This window comes from Hemitrygon akajei, chromosome 2 (assembly GCF_048418815.1).
Source record: "Hemitrygon akajei chromosome 2, sHemAka1.3, whole genome shotgun sequence".
Classification (NCBI taxonomy): Eukaryota; Metazoa; Chordata; class Chondrichthyes; order Myliobatiformes; family Dasyatidae; genus Hemitrygon; species Hemitrygon akajei.
This window is the reverse complement of record NC_133125.1, coordinates 52,367,131-52,389,968: the sequence shown is the minus strand read 5'-3', so window position 1 is coordinate 52,389,968 and position 22,838 is coordinate 52,367,131. Positions and strand designations below refer to the sequence as shown.

Here is a 22,838-nt window from a genome sequence, read left to right as displayed (position 1 = left end):
GCTCCAAGAATTAAAGTCCTAACCTTTTCCCTGTGGCTCAAGTTTGCTCTGTTTTCATCACTGATGCTGCCTATTGTTTTCTCCTTGAGAATTTGACACTTGCTAGTGTAAGCTACCTTATGTCACCTATGTAAGCTCCTTATTCTCTACTGATCATACAATATGTCACAGTATTTGCATGATTGATAAAATAGTTAGATTTTCTTTAGTGAGTATTTTTAATATTTTGTAAATAACCACACAAACATTGAACTGTTAAGCATTTATTTAGTAAATGATTTCTTCCGAATTCATTGCAGTCTGTGTACACAAGCAATTACAGATGCTGGAATGAGGAGCAGCATCTGTAGAGGCAAAAGGATGGTTGATGTTCGGGTTGCGACCCTGTATGAAGACCTTGCAGTCTGCGCTGGCCATTTAGCTGAGAAAATATTAAACACTGTTGATCAAGAGCTTAACAATTCAGCAGTTTAATTCTGACAGTGTAGCTTCACATGCCTGAATCTATTCTACCTCTGCAGAGCTATATGTTTCATATTGTTTAAAGCTCTCCAAAATATAATGGATACTCATTGAGCTGAAATCGACATACTGATTTTGATTTGAAGCTTGAAGCTTTATTTTAGTTCAGGTTGCTCAGAAAATAGTGGAGAGCAAAATTAAGCATTTCTATATGTTCAAATTGTGCATATCTCTAAACTCAACATTTACTGCTCTTGAGTGTAATTAGTATGATGAAGGTGGATCCATCTTTGTTATCAAAGATACCTTGTACACTCTTTTATTCTTATTGTAAATGAAGGTTATTTGAGAGCAATTACTGTCCTGAAAATGTGGACCTGATTTATGCCAAATGTAACAAATAAATCCACTGGATAGTGTAAATGACATTTTGTACAAATGAGTGCTTACATCTTTTTCATTTATTTGCATTTAAAATTTTGGGCGTGCTATAGGTACTTGTTCAAATGCCTATCTTTTTTGTTTGCAATCATGGTCACAGCATATAACATGCATTAGAAAGTGTAGCTACCAGTTATACATATTTTTCAACTAATACATCTAAGACATATAAACTGGATAACTATGTTTTATAATCCTTTGGCTATTCCTTTTGGGGATATTAAGTTGTGGATGGAGTGTCTGCTCCAAGTCTTCAATGGTAAATTCAAGTATTTTCCTTTTTATATTCTGTTTGGTGAGCATCAGCTACATATCATTTAAGAGGATGAGTTCAATATTCTAGAATCTGCAGAATCTGATCTCTCATCGTAGTCCTCCTCTGCATAAATGGATTGTTTGGTCACCATCGAGCAGCCTTCATCAGCAATTGAAAGCCTGGGGTCATTGGTAGGGTGAGACGGAAGGACTGGGGACCTGCGAAAAATGCCAGCTGAAGCATTTGGGAAAGGGGTAAGGTACTGGGATCTGAGCTGGTATTGTTGCTGAAGTGTCATGGTGTTCCACAGAGCAACATCATTTGATAGAAACGGACTTGCCTGGTTTCTGCTCAAGGTGTTCCTCAGAACCAGTGGGTAACGAGGAGGTTGAGGAAATTGGTGCTGTAGTGGCATGGTGAGTGGGCTTGACATGACATTGCCAGGATCATTAGAGAACCTCAAGGAATCTGGGACCCTAAAGGCTGAACCAACAGACCATTTAGAAGAGGCGATGGGATAGGACCCAAAAGCATGTTCAAAAAATGTCTGTCCATTAGATGAGAGGCTTAATACATCAGGGGCTTCTGAAGATCTATCAGGGCGACTAGACAGAAGAATTTCAATGGCACCAACAAGGTCACCTCCACAGCCTTTCAAAATGAGCTCAAGGACTGTAGGTTTGTGGTTTGGGAAAATCTTCTTCAGCACTTCTATAGGAGGTCTATTACCTTTTAAAGAAAAAGGAACTGACACAGCTCCAGATAATCCCTCCATCAGTATTTGGCTCTGATCCAGATTACATTTGGAGCTCTCAGGAAGGGTTTCCAAGCTGTTGCTGCTCTTCTCAATAGGTAACCGTTCTTCTTCGACCACTGGCATTTCGGGACTGTCGGACGTGTAGCAATTCTTGTCTTTGACCATATCTGGTGAACTTAACTGTCGTGACAATTTGTCATTGTATGATTCCATGGTCTCATCTCTAATCTGGTCATCTAATCGTTCATCGCTTGTATCTAAAATAAAAAAGAAAGATTAGGCTGATGATAAACATATCATAATTATAAACATTACACCTAACTCTGTTGTAATTATCAGTAGAAGTGATTGCCCGTTAATTTCCAATAGAACTTTCTTAAGTGGCCAGTCTATGTTCTTAAGAGACAGTAATGTCTGATTACTGCAGAGAGGTTATATGTGAACATGTTATTTTTCCCCAAAACTGTTTCTCATTTGAACTTAATAACATTTATGGGAACTTACTTATATGTATAGGGTGTCCATAATTCAGGAACACTAACCTGGGAAAGGCCTGTACATTTTCTAAGCTCAGACTCTCACCAAGGAGCCGTTAACATTCAAATCAATGTACAAGGACATATAGCACACCGTTTTAAGGTATTATTGAAGCTGTTAAATGACTATTACTTTTATTTATCTTAATAACATGTATCTTAATAGCGCAAAAAAGCATCTGTTCCTTACCCTTTTGATATTGGCAATTAACAGAAGAATCTCAACTATAGCTTCATGCTACAAACTCTGAATATGTTAGTTTGGGAATGTTCAATCAGGTATTAGTACTTGAGAACCAAAGAAGGATCTTTTAAATAGCCATTATTTTTGTAAATTTTGTAGTTATTAAACATAACTAAACAACGTTTATAAATCAACTTTCACTTACATATGTAAAATAAAATATAAAATATATAAAACGTTGTTCTGGTGCCACAACAACAATCTCTTATTCAACATCACCAAAACCAAAGAGTTGATTATTGACTGCAGGAGGAAGAAGCTGAAGGTCCGTGAGCCACTCCTCATCAGGAGAATGGAGGTGGAGAGGGTCCATAGCTTTAAACTCATTGGTGTCAATATATTGGGGGGGGGGGGGTCTGTCTTGGAACTAACACACAAGTACCATCACAAAGAGGGCATGACAGCACATTGACTTTCTCAGAAGTTTGTGTAGATTTGGCATTTCACCAGAACCTTTGACAAACTTGCATAGATGCACATGACTGGTTGCATCACGGCTTGGCATGAAAATGCCAATGCCCAAGAACAGAAAGTAAGGGACACAGCCCAGTCCAACACAAGAAACGGCCTCCCAACCATTGATTACATTTGCATGAAGCACTGCCACGGGAAAGCTGCATTCTTCATGAAAGGCCTCCACCATCCAGGCCATGCCCTCTTCTCTCTACTATCATTAGTCAGGAGGTACAGAAGCCTTAGGTCCCACATGACCAGGTTCAACAACAGTTAATACCTTACAAACATCAGGCTCCGGAACCAGCATGGATAACTTCATCCACCTCACCTCTGAACTGATTTTACAATCTGCAAACACACTTTCAAAGACTCTTTATAATTTGTGTACTCAGTATTACTTTCATTTGCACAGTTGGTCTTTTTTTGCAGAATACTGTTTGTCAGTCTTCATCTGTTTTGCATAGATTTTAATACAATTCTATAGTTTTTTTAACTGTAGATGCCTGTTAGTAAATAAATCTCAAGATAGCATATGGTTGCATATGCCTACTTTGATAACAAATTTACTTTGAAGTTTGAGCTTGAACTTAGAAGACAGAAAGTGTTGGAAATACTCAACAGGTCGAGCTGCATTTGTGTGTGGATTCGGAAAAGATAGGCTCAGATCTGAAAGGAATGTGAGTGGCAAGTTCCACTCAGAAATATCCAGGCTGATGCAGACCTGTAGGGCTCTGACACTTTGTTTGAGATAACTGATCCAGGAGTGTTCTGAAAGTAATGAAACTCCAATCCAGATAACTCTGTGGTTCTAACAAATCCTATGGTAGCACTCAGTCAAACCACATAAGCTTTCACAGACAATGATAAGTACATACAACTGTCATGTTTCATCAAATTCAATATTTTGTAGATTACTTATCGATGTCAAATAAATGCAACTTATTTTACATTTTTAAAAGTCGTCGATATTCCGAACTCCTTCACTAACCACAGCATCCAATTTAACTTTGCATGGTCCTAATATTTCTGCCTGTATTTAATGGTTGATTATTCTGAGTAGGGCAGGCAGAGATTGCTTGCTGACTTCTGAAAGTGCAGAAGCCCCTGTGTAGCCTGTGATTTCATATCATATGACAGTGCTCTTCTGTGCAAAATGGAAAGCCTTTAATTTCACCGATCTGGTAAAATATTTTGATATTTGTTTTTACTTCTATCTTAATCAGTCTTTGACCTGTCCTCCTAATGTATTTTTCAATGCAAAGTATTGGGATCTGATCTCCTTGGAGTGTCAGTATGAGTTACTTTTGACGTGCACCATACCATTATCTTAGAGCTCGCAGGGAAAGAACATTTAAAGCTTACACACACAAAATGCTGGAGGAACTCAGCAGGTCAGGCAGCATCTGTGGAAAAGAGTAAACTCAATGCTTTGGGCCGAGACCCTTCATCAGAACTGAAAGGATGGGGGGAGATGCCCGAATAAAAAAATGGGGTGAGGGGAAAGAGGCTAGCTGGATAGGTGAAGCCAGGTGACAAACATTTTAATTCTGATTTCCATTCCCATTCCAACGAGTCAATCCATAGCCTCCTCTTATGTCAAGATGAAGCCATCCTCAGGGTGGAAGAACACATTATATTTCATCTGGGCACCCTCCTAATGATGGTATGAATATCGATTTCTCCTTCCAGTGAACAAAATTTCCCACCCCATCCTCCTCTATTCCCCACTCAGACCTTTTACTTCTTCTCACCTACCTATTACTTCCCCCGGGTCCCCTCGTCCTTCCCTTTCTCCTATGGCCCACCCTCCTCCTCTATCAGATACTCTTTTCTCCAGCCCTTGACGTTTCCCAGCCACTCGGCTTCACCTATCACCTTCCAACTAGCCTCTTTCTCCCACCTCACCACCCATCTTTCTATTCAGACATCTTCCCCTACCTTCTCAGTCCTGAGGAAGAATCTCAGCCCAAAATGACGATTTTTTACTCTTTTCCACAGATGCTGCCTGACCTGCTGAGTTCCTCCAGCATTTTGTGTGTGTTGATTTGAATTTCCAGCATCTGCAGATTTTCTTGTGTTAGTGATTCATTCTGTACAGAGCGGAGTACCATAGTCAAAACAATAAGGGTATCCATATTTGAGAATTGTGGGCTGCTTACAACATTAAAGGGGAGTGTTATTCATTTTAATACAGCACCAACATAAGCTGCAAAGACCAGGAACTCCAGGCAACACCTCTTTCTAGCCTGTCATATAAACAATCTAAAAAATAACTGAAATATCCTTTCCAATACCATTCCCTTCACAATTGTTTCATTTAGCATTTTAGAACATTCTTTTTTTTCTTCTCTATTGCCTTGGCCAATCCTACTCAGGGAAAATGTTTGAGCACACAGAAAGATACATCAGTGAAAAATTAGAAAACAAATAATGTAAACATCCTAAAACCTTACATGCATTTCACTTTCAGCTTTCTAAGTAAATGTAAACCTGCTGAAAATTACATTGTTAGGGCAGGCAGACAGCAGCAATTTGGTCTTGGAGGCCTATGACGATATTTTTGGCAGCAGAGGATTTGACAGTGTGGCCTAAACAGCAAGGGAGGAAACGGATGGTGGACATTACACCCAGATTAATATCTTAAAAGTAGCCAGCAAGTAGCAGGTGATATTGTCCAATTAAATCGTCATTACCGGGGTGGCGAACCTCCGGCACATGTGACCAAGATGGCACATGCAAAATTCTGTCAACACGCAACATGCAGTGCCACCACTTGACTCTATAAACCCCACCCATAATAAAAAGATACATAATGCTTATCTTTACCACCAAAAGAAGCAGCAAATGAGTTTTTGCAACCTGAGAGCAGAGAGGTGCTTTTGCAGCAAACATGCTGGCATGTTTCCAGCTTAATAATTCCAAGTCTACGTGATGTTGAAGTCCTTACAGGACTTGTGGACTCATCAGTATTTGGATAGTACACAGTTGGGCCAGTTGGCATTGGCTTCGTTCTGCTTTTATTTTATTTTTTGTCACACCGGATATTCAGTGGTATTAATGATAAATACCATATGTAGTTTGGCACCTCGATGAATATTTATTTTTGCACAATAAACATATTATATTAGTAAAGCTATGTTATTTAAGTTCATTGATGAGAAATTTTTTGATTTTTCAGTTTGTTCAGAATGTCAGGTACACCAGCAAAGAAACAAATATCCAAATGATGGAGAAGCAGAAAGATTTTGAGAGAATGGTGGAGTGAAGATTCAACATGATTAAAAGTAGTAATAAAGCATTATGCATCTTATGTTCCAAAATAGTGATGTATATATCAGCTACAATTACAACGTTATTTAGGAATAATGGTATTTTTCAATTGTCTTTTCAAAGATTAATATTGATCATTTTTGAGCTTGTTTTCTACAGTATTTCATTTACTTCAATCTGTCTCTGTTACACTTTCATTAATAGTAAAGCCTACATGTAAATAAGCTACAGGACTCATCTTTTTTCCTTCAAAAAGTCAATAATTGCTGTTACTATTTCATTAATCAATGAAAATCTCTGCTCAAAATTGCCATGGCATGAGAGCAAATTTTTTAGATAATCTCTCAATTTGGCACCCTAGGTCTGGACAGTGTCATCTTAACCACCTGTGTTCTGGGCTTCAAAGAGCTTAGGCTTCAATAGCAATCTTATTAAATCAGCCCCTTTACATTTAAACAACACACACAAAATGCTGGTGGAACACAGCAGGCCAGGCAGCATCTATAAGGAGAAGCACTGTCGACGTTTCGGGCTGAGACCCTTCGTCAGGACCTTTACATTTAAAACTAGATCTGTTATTCCATTCTCTTCCATATTAAAAGTATTGAATCCAGAATGAAGATAAAAGTTGAAAGGAATACTGTTAAGTGTAATATGAAAAGAATGGTGTTAAGATTCACATCATAAATATCACTCTTCTATTTGCCTTTTAAATTGATGAACTTCCCATAGCATGAAAATCCTTTATCCAAGACATCCAACTCACTGTGTATAAATGAAAGATTTTTGGTACCAAAGGACAGTTTTTCATGGAATTTAATTTATTTCATTTTATTCTGATTTTTCCATCATGCATCATCCATCAGCAGTTCAGTGGGATCCCGGAGCAAGTACATTTACGTGTTTTTTTCTGAAGATACCGCCAAACCTTTGCAGAAGTTTGAAGTTTAAGATGGGATAGCAAGGGTATGAAATGAAAATGATCATCTTTATGTTTCATCACTATTCCGCCTGATTTACCTACCTAAATGATGTGATCCCTATCTTGGTACCATTTAAAAGTATATATTTAGTTTTACTATCCCGGTCATTAATACAGTACAGAAATTTACCGTAATGATCAGGGACTCCAACTGCTTTCCACCTCTCAGAAACTCCCCAAGCACTTTGTTAAACAACAGACACAACATGCCACAGTAACTCAGCATCATCATTTTACGCTGCCTGACCTGCTGAGTTCCTCCAGCATTATTTATTTATTGAGATACGGCGTGGAATAGGCCCTTCAGGGCTTTTGAGCCATGCCACTCAGCAATCCCCTAATTTAACCCCAGCCTAATCATGGGACAATTTGCAATGATCAGTTAACCTACCAACTGGTACGTCTTTGGAGTGTGAGAGGAAACCGGAGCGCCCGGAGGAAACCCATACAGTCATGGGAAGAACAGGCAGCAGTGGGAATTGAACCCAGATCACCTGTACTGTGAAGCGTTGTGCTAACCACTACACTCCCATGTTGCCTAATTTGTGTGTGTTGCTCTGGATTTGCAGCATCTGCAGAATCTCTTGTGTTTATGAAGTACTGATTTAAAGCAGTTTTTAATTTTCAACCTACTCTGGACCTTTGTGCATTGGGTTTACTTTTCACAGTTGAGTAATGGAAATTTATTAAAAGCTATCTTACCATCCTGGTAATCTATAGTATCTAATAAGCAGTGCCATCTGCTTGATTTGTAATGTACTTTCAACAGTCAATATATTTTTGGTATTTCTATCGTTTTACTGCAATTATAGTAAAAGCTACTTATTATAAAGGTTTAAAATAAGCTGGTATTGAAGACTTCTGTTGATGCAATACAGTGCACCAGTGCATCCACAAACACTTTTGGCTATGAACAAAAGAGCAATGGTATAAAAACAGATGTGTTTTTTTAAGAGAAAAGAAACAAAAATGTTTATCATTGATTTGTTATTCTTATGACGACTACTACTATTTGTACTTAGTCTTTTTCCCGTATAGAAATTCCTATGTTCCTCATAAAATCACTTGCATATGTCATGATTAGAAAGCCTGCATTTGAATGAATAGAGTAATTATTTGTTACCAATATCCTGTCACAAGTCAGCTTTCTTCATCCACTATAGTTTGGTTTTGTGCCTTTGTGTTACTCTCTTTAACTACATTAATTGATACAATTTTCTAATTTTTTCTGCCATTTATAAGACCGCATTCCAATAAAATATGCCTATCATCATTTTATATTCCTAAAAGAAACCTTAACCAGATTACATAATTAAAAGAGGTAAAATTGCACCTATTAACTTGTCCTCACAAGATTCCCTTTCTCTAAAGAGTATGAAACGATAGTGAGGCCTCCAAATACCCTGCTTTTTAATTGCACAGCCCCCCAGATTTCACTTTTCCTATTCATGCAAATGATTCACCATTTTCAATAATTTAATGCACTTTCTCACTTAAACATTCATATCTGCAAGCACAGGTCTCAGTCTCTAATTCAAATACTGGATTCTGGTTAATTGATCCTTCGGTTAATTGCGGCTGCCATTTATTTAGGATAACTCTTGAAAAGAACAAAAACTAATTAAGATAATAGCCCTTATTTATCTGGGGTGCTGTGCCACTCAATTGGGACAGGAGGCTGTTGCAAGTTTCATCATGTGAACTTGTGTGGCTGTTTGACACTACACTATGCTCAGAGCGAACAATTTTTAAATAGCATCAGTTGCATGTATTTGCGTTCAAAAATCAGTGACATCTGTCACTGATGGTTGCTGAAAAATAAGCAGTAAGACCATTTTGAATTGTCTTGCTCACTGCAGTTTCAAGCATTCAGGCTCAGAGATGCCAGAAACGGCCGGGAGTGAAAATGAAATGATATCACTACTTCAACAAGTTAAGATTTATGAAGATTTTGAAGCTATCCACAATTATCTTGAATTTTTACAATAAAAATGAACAGCTGGAGGATGCAACCATCAAAAGCATTGTATGAAGGCAGCCCATATCTGCACTAGGTGCCTGCGCAAATGTTCTCCATTTATGGTCAACCAAAAGAACACATCATGCTGGTTGTCTGTCATATCTGATGATGACAGTGAACCCTGTGCAGGATATTTTTTAAAGTCATTGCACTGCACCATGTGTAGGGATGTGCTGAGGGATGCCTACAGGTGTCAACATACACCCAGAGGGCACTTTATTAGATACACCTGTGCACCTGCTCAGTAATACAAATATTTAATCAGTGGATAATGTGACAGCATCTCAATGCATAAAAGCATGCAGACAAGGTCAAAAGGTTCGGTTGTTCAGACCAAAAATCAGAATGGGGAAGAAAAGTGATCTAAATGACTTTGACTGCGGAATGATTGCTCGTGCCAGTTTGAGTTATCTCAGGAACTACAGATTTTTTGGAGTTTTCACGCACAACATTCTTTAGAGTTTACAGAGAATGGTGTGAAGAACATAAAGCATCCAGTGAGCCACAGTTCTGTGGATGAAAGCGCCTTTTAATGAAAGAGGTCAGAGGAGAATGGCCAGAATGGTTCGAGCTGACAGGAAGGTGACAGCAACTCAGAAAACCATGTGTTGCAATTGTGATGTGCAGAAGAATATCTCAGAACGTGTCAAACTTTGAAGTGGATGGGCTACAGCAGTAGAAGATCACAAACATACACTCAGTTGCCACTTTATTCAAGGACTCTTCATCTCATGTTCTGGGTATTTATTGCTTATTTACTTTATTATTGTCTTTTTTATTTTGTTTCTTTTTCTATTTGCACAGTTTGTTGTCTTTTACACCTTGGTCGTCCGTCTGTATTGCTGTCCTTCATTCTGCATCTTTGTAATTGTTGTGAATACGCGTAAGAAAATTAATCTCAGGGATGTATTTCATGACATATTTGTACCCTGATAATAAATTTACTTTGAACTTTGTACAGGAGGTACCTAATATAGTTGCCACTAAGTGTAGGAAATCCCCAAGTTACTAACCCGAACCTGTACATCTTTGGAAAGTAGGAGCTTTCGGAGGAAGCTCATGCAGTCACTGGGATACAGGCTACCTACAGACTGTAGTGGGAATTGAACCTGAGTTGCTGGCGTTGAACCTGAGTTGCATAACTATAATACTGCTACTCTGCTGTGACTGGAGCATAGAGTCTAAAATAAAGTACTGCTTTTCCAATGCTACTTTCTCTGCTGAATTCAAAATTTTAGAGGTTGACCATATCCAGATTCAAGATTCAAGAATGTTTAATGTCATTTCCAGTGAAAAGGAGAATGATATAATTGTTGCTCTGGGTCCAATGCATCATATAAAAAACATACAATTACCTCCCAAACACATGATGAAGTATGATTACTTAATAGGAAAATATTTAATTACCTATAATAAAATCTCCTGTGAGTCATAATTATTTTCAGCTTAACGCTACTAAAATAGAAAATAGCGATTGTGATTATTAGATTTGTTGTGGTATTTACAAAGTAAGTCAGGCAAACAGAATTGAAACATTTTTAATGTCTGTTTAAGCTTGAGAGTGTAAACAGTAGCAATGGAATTCATCCTATAAGAACAAAAGATAATGGGTGAAAAAGTCATTGGTTGAGTGGTCAGCAAGCTGTCTTAGTGATAGACAAAACAGGGATTAAAAATTTATAAAGAAGTGACTGAGTTAAGTCTGAGGCAAAGACTAGGGAGTGAGATGGAATTAATAAACATGGAGTTTGCAGTGGGAGTGAAGACTTCTTGATATTAACTACGATAAAATTGTGACTCATCCAAGGCTTCAGATGTGCAGTTGTAAAGTAGAAATGTGTGTAACACTTGTAAATAACAGAGATAACAGACGTGTGAATGCTGGTTTCAGTGAGTAAATGATGGAACGACATGTAAATGAAATTGGGGAGAGAGCCAAGAGGTAAAGAATCAGAATCAGGTTTAATATCACCGGCATGTATTGTGAAATTTGCTAACTTTACTTGAGCAGTACAATGAAATACATGATAAATAAATACAGAGAAAAAAACTGTTACATTAAGTATAGATCTGTCTATTAAACAGTTAAGTTAAAATAAGTCGTGCAAAATAAAAACAGAAATAAAGAAGCAGTGAGGTAGTGGTCTTGGGTTCATTGTCCAGTCAGAAATCGGATGGCAGAGGGAAAGAAGCTGTTCCTGAATCCCTGAGCATGTGCCTTCAGGCTTCTGTACTTCCCAACGGTAACAATGAGAAAAGGGCATGTCCTGGGAGGTGGGAGTCCTTAATGATGGACTCCACCTTCCTAAAGCAATACTCATTGAATCAGCTGCTCCATTTATTTGAAGTTTCATAGAAAGTTATAAAAAAAGACTAACTACTGTTTAACTGAGTAACCAATTATGTATTTAACTGAAATACAAAACAAAGTAGAACACTACCAATGCTACTACAGTACTATAAAACTATGTATTAGTTCCTGATAGTTATTGACGGAGGAATTCATCCAGTGTACGCTGCTGTGTATCGGGTGTCCAGCTCTACTGAAGGGGCTTACCTTGCCCATTCTGGGGCAGCTCACTCGCCTTTGGTCCCCTCAGAAAATTCTGCTCTCACCTACGGCTCTGAATAGCTGTTTGCGTGTGGACAACTTTTACATCCTGGTACACCGCTTTAACGGGCGAGTGAAACCGGGTGAGGGTAGCCAGTTGGCCTCATATCCCCGTAAAGAAGAGACACGTCTGTCCTAGAGTGTGAAGCCAGCTCCAGAGGGCTGGGCAGATGAGATCAACAGTGAGATCCAAAGGGTAAGAAGGCAGTTCTGCAATGCTACATGGAGAGCGAAGGGAATGATAAGGCACAGAAGAAGCCATGGTTAGCCACTGCAACCAGGTTTGTGATGATTGCTCATATCACTGGACCCGGACTTGCGAGGTCGAGAGATCGGAAACACGGTGAATTTTGCAGGCAGCCCCAGCACATCTTCAGTCCGTGTCGGTCGTTGATGCATTTTATTGTATGTTTCCATGCTTTGATGTGCATGTGGCAAAAAAGCAAATCTTAATTTAACTACCGTATGTTTCTTGAGTTTTTGTTACATCATTCTCATGCAGTTCTATAGCATCTTAATAAGTTACATAAATCTGCTTTAGATGTGTAATATACTGTAGACTAATCCTCAGCTAGAATTTTGATAGATTTCCTTAAGGTGCCCTTTCCACTGAATCTCACATTGCTGATTTCATCTTTCCTGATCGTCCTATCATTAGTAGCACAATCTTTAACCAACTGACAATATACAGGCCGCCTGAAATGAAATCAACCACATGGAGAAGGAGAGAGGGGGAGAGGGAGAGAGAGAGGGGGAGAGGGAGAGAGAGAGAGGGGGGGGAGAGAGGGAGAAAGAGGAGGGAGAGGGGGAGAGAGAGAGAGAAAGAGAGAGAGAGAGAGAGAGAGAGAGAGAGAGAGAGAGAGAGAGAGAGAGAGAGATCATATCCTCAAGGGAGTTGGAGCTAGAAGTGATACCTGTAGAAGTAAGAGAAAAATAGAGCAATATCTCTTGTAAAGGTGAACAAGTAACTGAGGATTTATAGACAATAGACAATAGGTGCAGAAGTAGATCATTCGGCCTTTCGAGCCTGCATCGCAATTTTGAGATCATGGCTGATCATCTACTATCAATACCCGGTTCCTGCCTTGTCCCCATATCCCTTGATTCCCCTATCCATAAGATACCTATCTAGCTCCTTCTTGAAAGCATCCAGAGAATTGGCCTCCACTACCTTCCGAGGCAGTGCATTCCAGACCCCCACAACTCTCTGGGAGAAGTTTTTCCTTAACTCTGTCCTAAATGACCTACCCCTTATTCTCAAACCATGCCCTCTGGTACTGGTCTCTCCCAGCATCTGGAACATATTTCCTGCCTCTATCTTGTCCAATCCCTTAATAATCTTATATGTTTCAATCAGATCCCCTCTCAATCTCCTTAATTCCAGCGTGTACAAGCCCAGTCTCTCTAAGCTCTCTGCGTAAGACAGTCCAGACATCCCAGGAATTAACCTCGTGAATCTACGCTGCACTTCCTCTACAGCCAGGATGTCCTTCCTTAACCCTGGAGACCAAAACTGTACACAATACTCCAGGTGTGGTCTCACCAGGGCTCTGTACAAATGCAAGAGGATTTCCTTGCTCTTGTACTCAATTCCCTTTGTAATAAAGGCCAACATTCCATTAGCCTTCTTCACTGCCTGCTGCACTTGCTCATTCACCTTCAGTGACTGATGAACAAGGACTCCCAGATCTCTTTGTATTTCTCCCTTACCCAACTCTACACTGTTCAGATAATAATCTGCCTTCCTGTTCTTATTCACACTTATTCACATTAAACACCATCTGCCAAGTATCTGCCCACTCACCCAGCCTATCCAAGTCACCCTGAATTCTCCTAACATCCTCATCACATGTCACACTGCCACCCAGCTTAGTATCATCAGCAAATTTGCTGATGTTATTTTCTATGCCTTCATCCAAATCGTTAACGTAAATGGTAAACGGCTGTGGTCCCAATACCGAGCCCTGTGGCACCCCACTAGTCACCACCTGCCATTCCGAGAAACACCCATTCACCGCTACCCTTTGCTTTCTATCTGCCAACCAGCTTTCTATCCATGTCAATGCCTTCCCCCCGATGTCCTGAGCTTTGATTTTACCCACCAATCTCCTATGTGGGACCTTATCTCAAATGCCTTTCGAGGTACACTTTATCATAGAAGAAATCAAATGAATGAAAGGCAAATAAATGATGGAAAAGGGACCTGGTTGTGAGAAAAGAAAGTTTGCCTTACAGGAATTTAGGGGAGTTAAGACGTCGCAGCCTTGCTTTTTGCAGGAGGTTGCATGCAGTCTGAAAATAATTTTATCATAAGCAGCGGAGTTACACTTTTGAGAAACTCCATTGAAAATATACTGGCATGTTGCAATCTAGGTATTTACTTCATACTGGAAGTTAAATGTCATTTATGTTAGAAAGGACTTCGTGCATTTTGGGATAACTGCACAAATAGTACTTTATCCTAAAAGCTATAAAAAATTTTAAAAATGATAATAACATATAATGGCCATTAACACAGTGTAGTTATTGAGTGATGAGATTTTGAGAATTCGCTTCCTTGTGTAAAAAAAAGTGGCAACAAATGTGGAAATTTTCTTAACCAATTTTATGAAACTTAGAATCTACAATTAGAAACTAACATTCAAACAAGGAATTCTACCAGGTTAGCATTTGTCAGTCAATTAGTTAAATTACCAGAATTTAATAACCTATCCTTTCAATATAAATAAATATTGGTTCACAGAGATAAAGTTTTCCGTCCTAATGCTTTTTTGATATTACGCCTCATAACCCAGAACAGAGTAACAGTCTGTTAACTTGAGTGGTCACGTTGCAAAAGATGTGAGGGGCACTTTTGTTTAGATAGGTGTATGCCCAAGCATCAATTTAAAATGTGGAGAAACTATAGTTAACTTAACCAGTAAGAGTCACAATGGGAACGCAATACTTTGGATTATAACAAATGATCCAGTCATTTACTAGTTGGCTGAAAGGGAATCCTTTGGCTTTAGTTAATGGATACTCCTGAGAAATTATAATAACCAGATTTACATGTTTAACCCAGATATCAAGGTAGCTCTCTGAAAGTCTATTAAACTATAAGATGAAATTCTTGAGTATGACATTGGCTAAATTTTTTTAAAGAGTCTATTTTCAAACAGATGGTGCGCCTTTTTGTACCAAACAAAAAAAGACTTTTTTGTAGAAACTTTTTGCTCATTTCTACTTTCTGTAAGCTGATGAAAATGGTGTAAGAAAAAGTCCTGTGTTATAATCAAAGCGATGTCTTCTCATTTTCATTTCTCCCTTTTGAGGGAATAATCTGTTCGCCTCTCTGGAAGCCACTGAAAATGAGATCAGCCCCTCACATGTTTTATCTCTATGCAATACAACTGAATTTATTTACAAATATGAGTTACATTTTCACAGAATATTTAACACGTTTAACATTGCTTGGTTTCAACTTTGTGAGCGGTTTATATATTGAGTCTTCTGTAAGTAATCGTTACGTATTTCAAAATTTCACGTTTGATTGGAATGTTAGTTATTCCGTCTTATTCCAATTCTGTAATAAACTCTGTTCGGTTTCAAAACTGAATACAGCTTTTGAACAAAATAACCAACGGGCCCCTAGCCATTTCGATCTACAGCCGAACCACAAATTAAACGAGTCTGAAATTGCACCAGTAAACGCGGGATTTGTCGCGTTTGGTTCACGTTGCTTTTCCCTCAGTTCTGTTTGACAAGTGAACAAGTGAGAAACTAATTGTGTTTAGTACAATAAATTTGTTAAATATGAGCGGTGCCTGGATGTTTTAAACTAAATTAATATAGCAATCGGTAGAACTTCCAATGCCCAAAGATTGTTTGAAAAAAAAATATTCTTTTTAAAAATCGTGCCGAAAATTCCCCGACTGGGATTTACTTGGCGATCTCATTTTAATTCCAGAAACACACTGCCAGGCTAACTTTTACAGTAAAATAGTGGTAAGGTGAGTGATGCTTGGGTATGGGAGGAGAATGTCGGATAAAATTAGAGAGAGGTCTTGTGATATTCGAGAGACGAAGGTGTAAGGATGTGAAGTTAATTGGGCAATTTTAAATATTAAAAAATAAGCCTATTTAATCTGGATAAAGGTGCGCTGGGTCATTCCCCGTGTCGTTGACTTTTCGAGAAAGCAACATTTATGAAACAGTGCGGAAACGCCAGGCCTTTGCGATTGATGAGGAGTTGGTCCTGTTTCTTTCTCTCTCTCTCTTTGTAAAGCTGTTAAGAAAATGCTGACTACTTGGCAAATCGCACTACAGTACATCACTGCAGATATAATTGTATTCCACACAACTCGCCTGTTGCTTGGTAACATTTTCAGTGCTGTTTGACCTTCTTTGAAGAAGTCATTGTTATCCTATTTCGATTGAATCTGGTCCCATTTGATTGCGGTAATTTGTTAAGAGTCTTGCAATATAGCGCGATTATTAATCATCTGCTCAAATCCAATACAGTGCCATACGTCTCATTTGTTCTCCAGCTAAGGTGCTGAAGTCTGCCCGTTGTAATCGGGCCAGTGTTTCATTTTTAAATTAAGTGCTTTTTGGAACAATCAATAAATCCTCCACCTCCACAGACGTCCCAAAACCATCATAAATTTTCACAACTGTTTGTGCGCCTATAAATCAAATTACTTATAAATTATAATCCCGTCGCAACATTCCACCGTAGATTCGAAGAGACTTTCACAATTTAAATTGTGTTATTATAAATCTCTTTCCCTGCCGGATACATGGGACAAAATTTGACAAAGAATCGCCGTTTACGTGTATCCTCTTTTCCAATTGTCTTGAAACGCAAATTTAGGGGATAATGTTTAATCTTGGTAACGTTAATATAAATATTATAATTTTAATATTTATTCTCTCAGCTGTGTCCAGATTAACATAAAATATAAAATGCGTGAACTGTAAAATCTTTAATCTGATAGAATTTAAATTTATTTTCGTAGAAAAAAAATCATATGGTCTTGAACAACGAATATTAATGGAAATTAAAGCAAAGCCTCTCGGTTCCGAAGTTCCATAGGTTTAATTATAGCTGAGACATAAAAATATGAGGCATTGACTAAAGCTTCTGCAAGCGTCCAATCGCTATCTCGTGCTGCTGCAGAGAGAAAGAAACGCGCTGGCATTTCCCATAGCCTCACCTGGCTAATATTTCTAAAATACAAAACACCTGACGGGATGGTGTTTATTTTATTACAGGTTGGCTAAACAAAACATCCTTATTCATCAGCCAACAGACTACAAATAAACGTTTCCACTCACATTTTATTCAATCCCAATTTGCCGCGGAATGGCTATTTACTTTAAATGATCGGAAATTGAAATATTTATACAGATATTATGTCCAGCCCTGTTCGTACCAGAAGCAACGACCACTTGCTGCACACGGCAGTGGAAATAAATGTTATCTATGAACTTCAGCAGCGTTCGCGTCAACTATTTACTATTTGGTATTGTGTTCAAATCATCAGTCCAGTCCAGCTTTGGGTCTACGTAGATCCAAAGAGCAGAGGTAAATTCATTCTATGAAGTTATGCCTGAAATATTTAAGGACATCATCAAACTATTGCAAAAATAATAATTTGATGAAATTATTCCAATCGGATACGGCCTCACCAGTCGAAAAGCAAACTCCCTCTATATCCAGATTAAACCGGTAAATAAACAACTCATAAAAAGTTCTATTCTAATTTTAGAAGGATCTTTGTTTTTCTTGAGTAATTGAAAATTACTAATAAAATATCTGGGTAAATATGTTCGATTAAATAATAATTTACGATAAAGCTGAATGCAAGAATATAAGAATGTAACTTTTGAATCGTCCGAGAAAGTTTCGGATTTGATTGTCAATCTTCGCATGGTGAATAGATTGTAACATTTATGTGAGAAATTTCTTAACAATCAGCATCGGAACTAAACGGTGAAAAGACTAGCACTTGCCGACAAATGTGAAATCGACAAGCAGCATCCTTGCTGGAAGCAAGAAGCTTGTCTCATATCCAAATAAACCGATAGAGTCAAGCAATATTCTGTTCATTTAAATTAGCATCTTATTAATGTAAAATTTCCCTGTGAATTACCATTGATTGAGCGCTGAAAAGAATTATAATTTATTACCACAATATCTTATCTTTAGATTTTTCTTGGGGGTATTGAATAGTACACATTGCTAAACGATGAAGGCATTGTGGGAGCAGGCCCAAATGCTAGCGCCATTTGAAATAAATACCTTATTGATACAAGTATTTTATAGCAAATTTAAGACTTTTAATATGTAGTAACTGTTATAATGTAGGGATTGCGGTGGTCGGTCTCCGCATAAAATCTTGTAAACAGCAATGCGATAGTGACCCCAAAAACCGTTTAAGTGTAATATAAATATTTACCGGACACCTGGGAGAACAAAAACAAAAACAAAAACAGCAGCTGCCGGAAGTTTGAAATAGAAGCAAAAAAATGCTGCCTGATCTGTTGAGATTTCCCGGCATTTTCTTTTTTACCTAATAGAAACCCCACGTCTTCTAACTTTCACCAGAAATGGGGTTGCCTTTTTAATAACAAACGCCTCCAGCAATGTATTGCTGTCTGTGTTCTGTTCTGTTCCGAAGTCCTGGCCTAAATTTTGAGCTTAATGCTGCAGAATGGGACCCGAACTGTAAATTTCCCACAGCTGACGCCAAGTATCTTTGATGATATTTCCACTTAGATTCACTTTTCCCTGTCGTTCCCTGAATAATGTTTCACAACACTATCGCCAGACAACAGAGGCAAAACAAAATGTTAATTGGAATTGCTCTAATTGTTTAATCTTAATTTGAAATTCGTAAACAGTCCTCTTCGTTTTTAACCATGACGTTTGGACATTTACTTTTCAGTATAATTTAGTACAGATGCAACAATCTGAACATGAGCAGTTCCCAAACAACCTCCCCCGCCCCGGTTGGAGTTAATTTCTGAGTGAATGGATAACATATGGAGGTGGGGGGGGGGGGGGGAATGGTCCCAAAAATCCAGCCATAGTTCTGAAAGTTTTGCAAAGAGTTTAATCTTCGTACTAACGTCATAATCATACACAGTGCACATGTGTAGCAACTGGCACCGCAGTTTCTGCGTATTTCACGCTGATTACGGGTTTTAAAAAAGTTACCAGCTCACAATCCGCATCAGCTCTAAGCGGTTCCGTGTAGTCTCATGCTTACGTCACTCCATGACCTGTTCTGACATTCAAACATCGGCGATGTAACCATAGACGGATTTCAAATGATACTAGAAGCTCTTTTTTTAGTTTTAGTTTCGGGCAAGATGACTGGAATAGTTGGACCTGACCCGAATGCGCGTTTAAAATCCAATGCCCTCTAAAGGAATGCGGTCATGGAAACCGAGTACAACTTGCACTGAATGCAGGGCACATGATTCAGCCCGGACCCTGGCCATTCCTGGCGTTTACACCGTACACAGGCCTTTCCGCTGGGAAACAGCAGGGCGCCCGCGTTTTGGACGTTTTTCTACACATATATGCCATTGAAGAAAATAATCATCTTCGTAAATCGTTAAATTATTCAACTGTTAAAGGTATAATGAAATGCAAATAAGTGGCCTATGCTGAAGAGGCGTTTTAAAAAGGCCGTAAATCAATTTTTTAGAAAACTAACTACATCGGCCGTTACACAGATTTTTGTTTCCCTTTTAGAAAAGAAAGGATTCTGGTGAAAGTGCTACGATTCTTTGGGCTATGTAAAGTTTAATCATTGGTAGGACGATTACGATCAGAAATGTGCACAATCTGCAGCCAAAATTCGCCGCTAAAAATCGGTAGGAATGTTGATAAAGTCGTTTTCCTTTACGAAATAATCACTGTTATCGAATTAGCAGAATCTAATTCTGCTCATATATCTTATGATCTAAACACATTTCATTTACATCCAATCTGTAACTAATGTCTTATAGCGAAACACTTTTTTAGCGTGTGTAATATATTTTCCTTGATGGGCAAATTTGTACAAATGTTTCACCAACGCACGCTGAGATAAATGATAATTCTATAAATGATATTATCGAAACTTAAGCCGATATTGCGTATTCCTGGAAACCGGGGCATAACAATCCCAATGAATTATGGGGGGGGGGGGTTGAGATGAAAATTCACACAACACCAGAATTAACGGGATATTATTGGTAAAGATTGATTCTGTAGGTGGAATCATCTTTAGAAGAATATTTAATCGAAATAACACACGGATGAAACGCACAAAACAGTTTTATAGGAAACGGGTAGCTTATTCCCCAACAGAAGTATCAATGTTATTTCAGTAGTTATAACAGTATCAAAATATAAGACATTTTATTTTCTAAATAATAATAATAATGTCCAAGTACTGGACTCAAATTTGCCTAACCGTATCTTGTGAACAGTGTGCATGAGAATAAGGGGACTACAGCTACAGGCAATCTGCTGTTGGAACTCAATAGGTGCGGGATTAAGAACAACCATATCCATGGAAAGAGAAATAGTTAATGTTTCAGTCAACCCCCCACCCACCCAACGACCTAAAGCGTTAATTTTGTCTCTATGTGCACAGATGCTGTCTGACCTGCCAAGTATTTCCAGCATTTTATCTTATGGATGCTGGAAATATTCGTGCTAAAATAACAGCGTTCCAAATAGTCTTTCTTCTACTAGATGTAAGAAGGAAATAAACGGGCTGACAATGTGAAAGAAGCCGGTGGATTTTTAACAAGAATGTTGGATGTTCAGCAGTGTGAATTGACAATTTCTTTTCATGTCTCGGGGATTTCATTCAGGTGTATATTAGTAAAAACTAAAGCCCTGATGTTGCTTTGTACATAAACTAATAAACAATCACTGCATTTCGGGATTGTAATCAAATAAGGGTAATGCTGAACATTAAGATTTAGCTCTTCCAGATTATGGCAACGTCTATCATAAATTTGTGCAGAATATATAAGTTTTGACCATTCGCTTGGCAAATCTTTTTGTAATATTAGGTAAATTTGTTTATACAGTACGTGCAGAATTCCTACTTCAGGTTTCAGAGTCACGCCATAAAATAGAAATCGCAAAGCAACGAGAGGAAAGTTTCTAGCCCAACTTTCTATCTACCGTGTGATCCCTATTTAAAAGCGTACTTTAAAAAGCGAAGTCTCCCGTCATTTTAAAGTTTGCCTTAATTCGTATAAGCAAGTCCGCCGGGTCAAAAGAGCTAATTAAAACATATTTTATTATTGGACCTGTCAGCTCTCTCCCACTCCTGGTCTCTGTGCGAGTTGCTAAAGTTGAGCCCGTTACTAGTCACACATCCAAGCCCACAACACCCCGACAAAGGGCGTCCATAATCACCTCGGCAAGTCATTCTAATGTTACGGTTCGTTCTGCGGCTGAATTGAGTCGATGTCAAGAGTTGACAAAAGTAAAAGAAATAATATTTAAAATGGATTTTAAAGTGGAGTTGATTTCAATCGGAGTCAGCCCGCTTACCGGCCCTGGGCTCCGGGAGGCTGTGTGGTTGCTCGGGATCCCAGCGCAGCGCGCTCTCGGTGCTCTTGGCTTGCGTGTGCCGGGGCTCGGCAGCGCCAGGCGCCCCAGCCATGCCCTGCACGGCTCGGATGCTGTCCGGAATGAGACTGCCGATGCATTCGTTGGCCTGCTGCCGCCGGAGAGCCACCTGCGCCGCCATCACCCGCTGCCTCTCGATGATCAAGATGCATTTCTCGCAGGTACAGTCCTTGAAGCGGCAGTAGCGCTTGTGTCCCTTCAGCCACGATAGGACGCCGTGGTTCCGGCAGCGGGCGCACTTAGGGGTCCTCTGCAGAGGGGGCCGGGGCTGGGACACGGGGCCAGCCATGTACATGTAGGGAGATCCGTAGGTATTCATCTCTCATGGGCCAGAGCCCAGCGATGCTCTACAGCAGGTGCCTCGGGAAGGAAAATGGTTTTCCTGCAGCCTGCTGGTTGCGTCGGTGTGGCTCCCAGCCTGGGGAGACGTGAACGGTCATGCACCTTGCACTAGTATCAATAGCTGTGGGCTGTAGGCTGTCTTTGTCAGATAACTTGGAGCAGAAGCAGCGATCGGGTTTGAGTCGATGCTGTTCCAACGACATCCGACCCCCGAGAGATTCTGGCACGGCGAAGAGTCTCTGGCACCGAGCGCTGCGACAGCGCAGGAACCGCTGCGGTTCAACCCGAGCTCACCATTCCCTCGGCGTGAGAGTGCAGCGGGGCGCCGTCACTTTCGTTTTATTAGTCGGCGACCCACTCCATGCCCTATGATCAGCTCGTTCCCTGCCACACTTCCACCATCGCCGTTGCCTTGAGTATGTGCAGAGACGCGGCGGTAACAACCGGAGGAGGAGGGGGTGGGGTGGGAGAGGGAGTTCGGTGCTCACTCACTCCCTCTTAATTAAATGATTAAAATAGAGCCCTGGCGAAGCATCCATCAGTGAATTGCGTTTTGAAGGGGGGCCCTGCCTCTTACGCCACATGTAACTGGAATCAATTCAGTCAGGCATGGTAACCTTGCCGCTTTCACAGTTTGTCAACTCACGCAGCCGTCTCTCCACCTGAGCTGACAACCTGCCTCCAAAGCCAACTCCTACTCACTGTTGGCGAACGCACTCGTGCTTTCCTGCATTTTTGCCAGTTATCCGTGGCATGGCTGTGCTCGCATTGCTACCGGCCGCGACTCTGAATGTCCACAAGAGCTCAAAAGCAAACTCCACCCATCAACC

At 39.5% G+C, this 22,838-nt stretch overlaps 1 protein-coding gene across 1 annotated transcript; it reads right to left on the bottom strand.

The window, feature by feature from the left end:
- Window positions 1-253: 253 nt before the first annotated feature.
- On the bottom strand, window positions 254-22,364 carry dmrt3a (doublesex and mab-3 related transcription factor 3a). Its single transcript, XM_073063912.1, has 2 exons — window positions 21,589-22,364; window positions 254-2,173 (listed from the first exon to the last, which is right to left on the bottom strand). Exons 1-2 carry the CDS (start codon window positions 21,983-21,985, stop codon window positions 1,221-1,223), a joined length of 1,350 nt encoding a protein of 449 aa, XP_072920013.1. The 5' UTR covers window positions 21,986-22,364; the 3' UTR covers window positions 254-1,220.
- Between the last annotated feature and the right edge of the window lie 474 nt (window positions 22,365-22,838).